Source organism: Triticum urartu, chromosome 4A, assembly GCF_056163025.1.
Source record: "Triticum urartu cultivar PI428250 chromosome 4A, HENAU_Tu73, whole genome shotgun sequence".
NCBI classification, from domain to species: Eukaryota; Viridiplantae; Streptophyta; class Magnoliopsida; order Poales; family Poaceae; genus Triticum; species Triticum urartu.
In genome coordinates this window covers 436,467,426-436,477,535 of record NC_141876.1, presented here as the reverse complement: position 1 = coordinate 436,477,535, position 10,110 = coordinate 436,467,426, and the positions used below count along the sequence as shown (strand labels likewise).

Sequence of the window (10,110 nt, the reverse complement as noted above, 5' to 3'; positions counted from 1 at the left end):
TTGACAAATTTTTTTGGAACAAAAGAGGCACTAGAAGCTTCGTGGGAGGACCAGAAGGTGAAGGAGGTGGCCACTACCCACCAGGGCGCGCTAGGGGCCTTGATCGTGGGCTGGTGGGTAGTGGGCACCTCGTGGCCCATCTAGACGTGAGTCCGACGCCAAAAAGCCCTATAAATACAGAAACCCCCAAAAATTACCCTAGATCAAAAGTTCTGCCGCCGCAAGCCTCTGTAGCCATGAAAAACTGATCTAGACCCTGTTCTGGCACCCTGCCGGCGGGGGGAATCATCACCGATGGCCATCTTCGTCATCTGGCGGCCACCAAGATGAGGAGGGAGTTGCCCACCCTTGGGGACGAGGGTTTGTACCGGTAGCTATGTGTTTAATCTCTCTCTCTCTCTCTATCTATCTATCTATCTCTCTCTCTCGTGTTCTTGATTTGGCACAATCTTGATGTACGCGAGCTTTGTTAATATAGTTGGATCATATGGTTTTTCTCCCTCTCTATCAAATACTTTTATGGATTTGAGAGCACTTGATGTATGTCTTGCTATGAATACCCGTGGTGACAATGGGGTATCATATTGATTCACTTGATATTTGTTTTGGTACTCAACTCGTGGACACCTAAGGTGACATTGGGGTAATCTATGCATAGGGGTTGATGGATGTTTTCATCCTTGTTTTCCTGGTAGGAATCTTGGGGCACTCTTTGAGGTTCTTTGTGTTGGGTGGAGTATTATAAATCTGAAATTGTTTGATGCATATCATATAATCATCTCACCGATATTCGTGGTGACATTGGAGTATCTAGGTGACATTAGAGTTGGTTGATGTGTATCATTTGGTGTTATTTAGTACGAACTCTTAGATAGATCGGTCGAAAAAGATAACTTGGTGTTATTTTAGTACGAACTCTTGGATGGTTCGATCAAAAAGGATAACTTTGAGGTGGTTTCGTACCCTACAAACAATTTCTTCTTATGTTCTCTGCTAGACAAGAACTTTGGAGTGATTCTTCATTGCATGTTGAGGGATGGTTATATGATCCAATTATATTAGCATTGTTGAGAGATTGCACTAGCGAAAGTACGAACCTATGCCTTATTTTCAAGCATTGCTATACCGTTTGTGCTCACTTTTTTCACTTGCTATCTTGCTATTTTTATTGTTCCTATTAGAAAAATCAATATCTACTATCATTACTACACTTGTATCACCATCTCTCCGACGAACTAGTGCACCTATACAATTTATCATTGTATTTGGTGTGTTAAGCACACAAGAGATTCTTTGTTATTTGGTTGCGGTGTTGTTTGAGAGAGACTATCTTCATCCTACGCCTCTCACGGATTGATAGACCTTAGGTCATCCACTTGAGGGAAATTTGCTAATGTCCTACAAATTTCTGCGCTTGGAGGCCCAACACGAGTCTACAAGAACAAGTTATGTGGTGGACATCAATGCACGCGGGAGAAGTATCAAGTAGTATACCATCCTCGAAGGGGTCAAGCGGACACGTGTAAAGGACATGATTTGCCTTTATGTATGTGAAGTAGATGTCACACGTATCACTTGGCAAACGGACTTTTGACATGATGATGTCCGTAGGATGCTCCGCATCATCTGGGCTCGACGCCGAATTAATGGAAGACGAGCGGGATGATTTCGATGTTGACCTATCATCGAGCGCCACACTGCTGGTGAAACTGTCGTCCTCGTCGCCGCTCGATATGGCTGCGGTATGTATACAAACCACGAGAAAGTGAGATTGCAGAGTGTGTGCAAGTGTGTAGCACGGCCGGCCGAGACGATGAAGATGATGGACACTGAAGCGGGGTATGCAGAGAAGAGAAATGACAATTGAAGCGGGGGATTGACGGATTATCTAACCGCCTTGGCAGACGGTTAGAATACTGATATATCAATTACAATTATTAATACCTAGTCGCTCTAAATTCCCACGGTTACGCAATTCTCAATGTCATAATTACACACATGGGTTGAAGCGTCCAGATGTGAAAACAAGCATTTTTCAAACTTCCTCCATACCGGCGACCAAGGCGGGGAGAAACAAGAAACTTGATGTTTATTTAATAATCAATACCATTGCGTGCAGAGAATTGACCGTTGCATGTTAATATTTTTAAAAATCATGGTGAACAAATTTTGATGAACATTTTTGAATTAGATGATTTTTTTTCATTTTTTGAACTTGATGGACAAATTCTCAATTCAAGATCACTTTTTTGAAAAATCGGATAATTTTTTGAAAACCGGATGAATTTTGAATTTCATGAACATTTTAAAAAATTATGGTGAACAAATTTTCAAATTCATGAACATTTTTTAATTCACTTATAAAAAATGTTCAAGATTAAAAAAAAGTTCATAGAAATGCAAAAAGAAAAACAAAGAAGAAAAGATGGAAATGAGAATAAGAATACCATCCCATTAAAATAAGAATACCCTTTGCAAAAAACATAGAAACATGAAATAAGAATGTCATTCTAATTTTTTGCAACGATGGTATTCTTATTTTTAATTTTTTAGGGGATGGGAAACATAAAAACATAAAACAAAATAGCAGCACCTACGCGCCATATAGGAACCTCTAGCGATTTATTCGCTGTGGCACGACCCATCGTTCCCAAAAGCCCATTTAACTCCTTTTTCTTAAAAAAAATCTTAGCAAGGGAAGAAAAAACCCAAAATGTCATGATTTAATTTATGTAAGAAAAATGTCATTCTACTTTATAAGAACTACCATATCTTCAATTTATAAATTTGCAATGAGTATGATAAAAAAGTAGTGTGATCTACAAAATGAAAATGCCATGCTAAACGTTAAAAACTAACATCCTCTACATAAAAAATGTTTTATTTTGATAAGCCCCAAAATTAGATTATATATTCTCGTTTTGTGAAAAAACAAAAGAAATTCACACAACATGAATTGCCATGGTCAATAAAAAGTTGGCATGCCCTTAATAATAAAAATGCTAGCCCATTAAAATAAGAATACCATCTTTGCAAAAATAAAAATACCACCCCCTTCAAAAATTAAATGCCATCATATCAATAGTAAAAATGTCATCCTATTAATAAATAAATATTCCATCCTCTTATAGTAATTAAAAATGCCATCCTCTTTAAATTTAGTAACTAAAAATGCCATCCTCTTTAAATTTAGTAACGAAAAACCAAACACGCACATGAATTGCCAAGGTCAATGAAAATTAGCATGCCATTAATAATAATAAAATCACTTTTGTTAATAATAAAATGACATCCTGTTAAAGACAATGCCAGCCTTAGAAAAAATTTAAATGCCATCCTCTTAAATAAAAAAATTGCTGCCCTCTCAATAATAAAAATGTCGTCCTCTCAGTAATTAAAATTCGGGATTTTTGGGTTTTTACAAATTGCCGCCCTCTCAATAATAAAAATGACATCCTCTTATATGACAAAATGTTTCCTACCATCACTGGTAGTTACCATCACTTGCGTTTTGTATGTTGTATGTAGTATCTGTCAAAACCGAGAGTATGTATGTGTATTATGTAGTATATAACAATGTTTAGGTAGTATATATACTATTTTAGGTAGTATTTATCATATTTTGAGCATACTTTTTTTTAGATACAAATATGTACGTATTTCACAAATATAACCAAAACTATGGACTCATATACAAATTTTTTCATATAACTTGCTTTGAAACATCTTAGATTTAGTATATAAACATATTTAGAGTGATAATGTAATATATATATCACTACATGATAGTATATGAGACATGTGGGGTAATTACTCCTAGGTGGTAGGATGTATTTTCTTCATCCTTCGGTCCATTGGATATCGTGCCCGCCACCTTAGCAAAATGTCGGGAGTTCGAACCTCCATCGTGCACATTGTTCATCTAATTTTTGGATAATACAAAGAGAGCGTACACGGTGTTAGCCAAGATTCGTGCAACGGCAGGGAATACATTCGCCGGGATTACCACCTAACGAACGTTCGCCAGATAACACTTTTGTTTTTAAATACCATGTAAAACACCATTTTTTAATATGCGGTGTATATATATCTACAAAAAAAATCAAATGCTACATACTCCCTCCGTTTCTTTATGTAAGATGTATTATTCTCGGCACGGTCACCAAGGCACAAAATTATAGACATGTTAAGACCAAATTACCCTTGGCAAATCTATTGGTTAGTGGCAAGTAAATTAATTAGCCTAGGAAAGTAAGAGATACATGCAATCGACAGAGAGATATTTTCCTTTTTTTTGCTACAAGGAGAGATACAGACAATCTGGAAATAGATACTTTCCCTTTTTTCTGAAGGGGTAGCAAGGGAATTATAAGGAATTACAAGAAATGCATCTTACATTGTGAAAATTTATCGAAATACAAATACACCTTATATAAAGGAACGGAGAGAGTATTAACAAATCCAATTTTGCTAAGTCTCAGTTGACTGAGACTTCGTTATGTCTCAGTCGATACTATCTTCCTTTGATTTTGCATGGATATTCATGCAAAAAAAAGTTATTTTCGTTTTTTCTCTTCTTCTTATATACTATATCGTTTGAGTGAGACCTAGCCGCACTCTAACAAATTTGCAAAACAGCGCAGAAATGTGGCATGAAATACAAAATCTGGTTCGGAAAACAATTATAATCTGAAAAAGCAAGTGGGAGTAGTGGTAAAATTGAGCAAAGTGATTCGTGAGCTGAGCCGCTGCCGCTGACCCAGGCGAGCTGCCTCCCGTCCTCTCCTCCCCCACGGAGCCGCTCTTCTCAAAGGCGGGAGGAAAAGAGGGCACGGCGAGAGAGATAACCCCCCGAATCCCCAAAATCAGAGAGCGCACAAGTAATAAAACCGAAGCGGCAGATACAATAAGCCGCCGCCACCACGCCACCGCCGCTGCAGAAAAAGCCGAGCAGTCGCACGGGGGAATCGCCTCGCCTCGCGCTCGCCTGTGGCCGCGGTGGGTTGGTGGGTGCCGTCGCCTCCTATTCTCAAGTCTCAACCCCACTCCCCATTACCACGCCTCGCCTGGATGCCCTCTCGCTTCTCCCCCACTCCACGCGCCGATCCGCCAGCCAAGAAACCACGAGGCGATCCAGTTGAGGAGGAGGAGGAGGAGGAAGGAGGAGGAGGCGAGGTATCCGCGCTGACTCTGCCGCGAGCTGCCCCCTTTTAGCCCCCAGCCCTGGCCACGCTGCCGCTGGACGACGCCATCGCCCACCTGCACGCCGTCTTGGGGTGGTCGACCAGCAGCCGTGGCCGGCCCGGCGCCAGCAAGCGGTGGCAGCGCACTCGGCGGAGCGCGATGCTATGGGCAGCGCGCCTGTCCGGCTTCTTCTCCGCCGCCATGCTGATGGTGGTCCTCTCGCCGTCGCTGCAGTCCTTCCCGCCCGCCGAGGCCATCCGGTCGTCGCAGTTCGACAGCCACGTCCGCTTCCCCGGCCAGATCGCCGGGGGGGCCAGGGGCCTCCCCTTCCGCCGCGCGCCGTCCTTCCGCAATGCCGCTGACTGCGGCAACGCCACCGGCAGCAATGTCTGCGACCCCTCGCTCGTCCACATCGCCATTACTCTGGACGAGGGCTACCTGAGGGGCTCGGTCGCCGCCGTCCATTCCGTGGTCCAGCACGCCATGTGCCCGGAGAGCGTCTTCTTCCACTTCCTCGTCTCCGACCCCAGCCTGGGCGACCTCGTCCGCGCCGTCTTCCCGCAGCTCCGGTTCAAAGTCTACTACTTCGACCCCGCGCGCGTCCGGGGGCTCATCTCGTCGTCGGTGCGCCAGGCGCTGGAGGAGCCGCTCAACTACGCCCGCAACTACCTCGCCGACCTCCTGGAGCCCTGCGTGCGCCGCGTCATCTACCTCGACTCCGACCTCGTGCTCGTCGACGACGTGGCCAAGCTCTGGCGCACCGACCTCGGCGGCCGCACCGTCGGCGCGCCGGAGTACTGTCACGCCAACTTCACCAAGTACTTCACCGACAGGTTCTGGTTGGAGGAGCAGTTCGCCGGGACGTTCGAGGGGAGGCGGCCGTGCTACTTCAACACCGGCGTGATGGTGCTGGACCTGGCGCGGTGGCGGCGCGCGGGCTACACGCGGCGCATCGAGCGGTGGATGGAGATACAGAAGTCGGCGCCCGGGCGCATCTACGAGCTGGGGTCGCTGCCGCCGTTCCTGCTGGTGTTCGCGGGGCACGTGGCGGCGATCGAGCACCGGTGGAACCAGCACGGCCTGGGCGGCGACAACATCCTGGGCAGCTGCCGCGACCTCCACCCGGGGCCGGTGAGCCTGCTGCATTGGTCGGGGTCCGGCAAGCCGTGGGCGCGGCTGGGCGGCGGGCGGCCGTGCCCGCTGGACGCGCTCTGGGCGCCGTTCGACCTGTACGGCCCGGCCGCCGTGGAGCCGTCCCGGTAACCAACCAACCGCAAACAACACTACTACTACAAAGATTCTTTTCCTTCTTTCGCCGACCCGTATAAATCCTGAGCTCTAATTCTTGGTCACCGTTACATGTTCAAAAACCTATATATTTTTTCTCCTCCTTCCCGTTCTCTTTCAATTTCTTCTTCTGTTGAATTAAATGTTTTGTGCCACTCTTAGATTGTTCGTGTTCGTCCCACATATTTTTGGTCGTTTGTTTGGTGCTACAAAAAAGGTCATTTGTATCATACCATACACTCTACAGAGCTGCAGCCTCATCATGGCATCATGGTGATGGTGATGATGATGATGATATAAATAAATAAATAAATAAAAGCAGAGGGAGGGAGAGAAACAGACTTTGCGAGCATTTGTTGTTCGTCTTCCCCTTAAATGGCAATAGTATCTCACTCCCTGCTGTTTGGTTTGGTGGCTTGGTCTGTTGTACTGGTGCTCTGGCAAACGGTGGCAATCAATCAATTGAATTCGCACATCCATCCCCCTGAAGGGTCAGCCGGTCCAATGCAACACCTGCACAAGCCTTAACGCTGCTGGCAGAAGAGAAGTGTCCTACCACTCCTACTCCATGGACCGGTTCATTGGGAGGGATGGCTCATGTCGAAATCGCTGGCAGACATGAGTAACTTGGAATCCTCCCTTTGTGGCTCGTGCACTACGGCGGCTGACACCAACAACCATTTCGAGCCTGAGCACTCGCGATCTGCCGATGGATTCATCATCAGTTAATTATAGGGAGAGCGTTTCCGTTAAGCTCCCGACCCGACGACTGAAAGATGATGGATGGGCGGGCGGTGCGGGGGGAGGACGTGGAGGGTTGCAGCGGGCGAGCAACACGGGACTTGTGAGCTACCGCGAGCCCGTCTCCTCCTTTTCGAGGCCCTTTCCGGTGGGGCCTCACTCGCCACTTGCTGGGCTCGCCGCTTTATTCTTTCTTTTGCAAATCATTATTGTGCTTTCCCTCTCCGTTGATCAAACATTTTCTTCTCTCTTCTTTTGTCCCGAGCCCTTCATCGGCACCTCATCCCTGGTATATAGAGGCCTGCTAAAAGGTCTCCTCATCATCTCACTTTCCTTGCCAGCTCCCACTAAGCATCTGGTATCTGTTTGTCGACCTCCCGCCCGATACGTGCGTCCAACCATATGTTTCTTTGCTACTGCTATTGCTATTGCTGAACGTTGTAGAAGGAACATTTCGTGTCATTTGTTCCCTGGAATCAATCGTATCGTACCCGAGCCTCCACTCGCCGTCGTCCCACTCACCCGACCCGACGGAAGGGGAGGTGGTGAAGGGCACGTCCCCGTTGGGTGCCCGCCACACGCGTCGGTTTCCGCCCTCGCCAGGCGCGCTCCGGTGTGATATGCGTGACGGTGACGGTCTAACCGACGCCCATTTCCACCTTTTCACGTGTTGGTTTCTTTGCTTTTTCTTGCTGTGTCATTTAGGGTTCAGAAATCATCTGCTGATGATGCGTTCCTTGTGGTCCGTTCCGCGGTATAAATTCCTCTCCGAGCTCCGTTTCCCAAAGGTACAGTGTGTTCGGTTCTTTTAGATGATAGATAAGATAAGAAAGTACAGTGTTGATCATTCGTAAAGCCAACGCTAAGCTAATCACTCCAATCTGATTGCATTTCTGTTTGTATGCTAGAGTTCTGGTGCACCTAACGTCCTCTTGGCCGCCCTTTTTCTTTTTCTTTTTGCGAGGACCCAAGAAACAAACATTTGTTCCGTTTTGATTTGAACAGCTGCTAACGTTGGATTCGCTCGTGACACTGAAGCACGTACGGACAGCGCACACAGATTGGCCGAGTAAAAACGAGAGAGTATTTTCTGGTTGGCATGCCTGCAGGTGCTTGGCTTTTCTACAGATCGGGCTAGCTAGCAGCGCCGAACGTAGTTTTGGTTGTGTTTTTGTTGCCCAAAGCCATGAATGATACCTTTCTTGCCGTCGCTCCGGCAGTTCCTTGTCTCGGGACGGCAGAGTAGAAGAAGGCTAGCTAAGCTAGAGAGACAAAATGTTGGTGGCTTTCTGGAACCCTTGATAGTATACGCTGCCGTCCCCTCTGCCTGCCCTTGAAGTGCCGTATCGCAATACTCTATTAGGAGCAGTCGACCGATGGAGACACGTACGGGGTGGTCCTCGATCGCCATGGATCCATGGATGTGCGTGCACTTGCAGGAGGCGCCGGGTTCTGGTGGGCTGGCCCTACCGGCCGGCGGTTGGCGTGTCAGCGTCGCCCGAGCACGACCGACCGCCCCCGCCAACGCCAACGCGCGAGGAGGAAAGCCAATCCCCAAATGTGATCGCCAAGGGCCACGCCCACCGGCCTTGTACGTGACATGCCAATCCAATGTACGTACTATCTCGGCGATGTTGGGTCTAAAGGGAAGCCGGCTTGGATTGGTGCGCGCGCACGCACGCACGCACGGGTGGTAAGTGCGGTGCGGCCGCCGTGTTGGGTGGAGGCACGGGCTTGTTCGGGCTCTGGAGAGGAGGATGATGATGATGAGGAGGCCGTGCTGAAAACCGAAACGAGACGGAGACCGGTGTGGTGTTTTCTTGTGTGTTCTCTATAAGATGTTTGCTTAGTGAACAGTGACATGGTTTTTGGGCGTGTCTAATGGCTGAGAAAGACGGCGTATGGACCCAGAAATGCATAGGCCCCCTTCCCCTTCCCCGCCCTTGGCCTTGGCCTTGGGGTTGGTTGTTGTTGACCTCTTTTTGGGGTTGCCCGGGAGCAAGGGATGCTAAGATGTGGGGATAAGATCACGCACGTTCTGCCCCCTTGCATTACATCTTCGCTTCATCTTTTCCAAGAAAAAGAATCATCTTGCATTTCCCCGGAAGCAAGCCAGCCTCTCATAGTCTCATTCGCACAGCCTGGCGCCTGGCGGGGAAGAGGGGCTTCAACTTCTCGGTGCAAACATTGTTTAAGCTCTGTCATCACCATGCCAATTGACAAGTGTGTTACCAGTAGGGTAGTACTATATATCATATGGACGGGAGCTCAGAGGGATCGATCACTCGTGTCCCTGTCCAGTGACATCTGATAACTCTGCTCAAATGTAAAAATACATCTGCTGAAGTGTACGTGTAAACCAGGACAAAAGAATCTCAACTTTTATATGTTGAGGGCTTTTCCCGGTGTGTTCAACTGAAGCAACACATTGGAGGGGCTCTATTATGAGATTCGGCTGTATGCAGGGCTCGTCGTCCGCTCCTTTGCTAGCGCAGCCTGTTCACTTGTGCTGGGCACCCGGCAACGTTAGCACATCACCACTTAAAGTCAAGTATCTTGGGTGCAATAACGCTGCTAGTACATACCAGTGTACAGCTCCAATCATATGTTCTCGCCCTCTGGGGTTGCGGCCCCTATTGTGCGATCCACATGAGCACCCCTCTGCCGTCCATCAACCGTGCATTCCTTTTCTGCAGAAGATTAGAGATGGAATCCCCGATCATCGGTGACGCACTAGTACGTTTAGGCCTATCAGAAAGATGTAGCGGACCATATCTCTCTCATGCCTGGTACGTTTGCCATTTTCTGGTCACCCAAAATGTGATTGAGAGAACTCGGGGAAGGAAAATATGATGCATAGACAGTCATACATGGTACCGTCATACCCCTATCAGGATT

General features: G+C 47.3%; 1 protein-coding gene across 1 annotated transcript; it reads left to right on the top strand.

The window, feature by feature from the left end:
- The first annotated feature begins 4,810 nt into the window (after positions 1–4,810).
- GATL7 (galacturonosyltransferase-like 7) lies at positions 4,811–6,632 on the top strand. Its single transcript, XM_048715358.2, has one exon. It carries the CDS (start codon positions 5,344–5,346, stop codon positions 6,445–6,447), a length of 1,104 nt encoding a protein of 367 aa, XP_048571315.2. The 5' UTR covers positions 4,811–5,343; the 3' UTR covers positions 6,448–6,632.
- Positions 6,633–10,110: the final 3,478 nt, after the last annotated feature.

Coding starts and splice junctions, on each gene's coding strand:
- GATL7 (XM_048715358.2), top strand. CDS start 5,344: ATGCTATGGGCAGCGCGCCTGTCCGGCTTCTTCTCCGCCGCCATGCTG.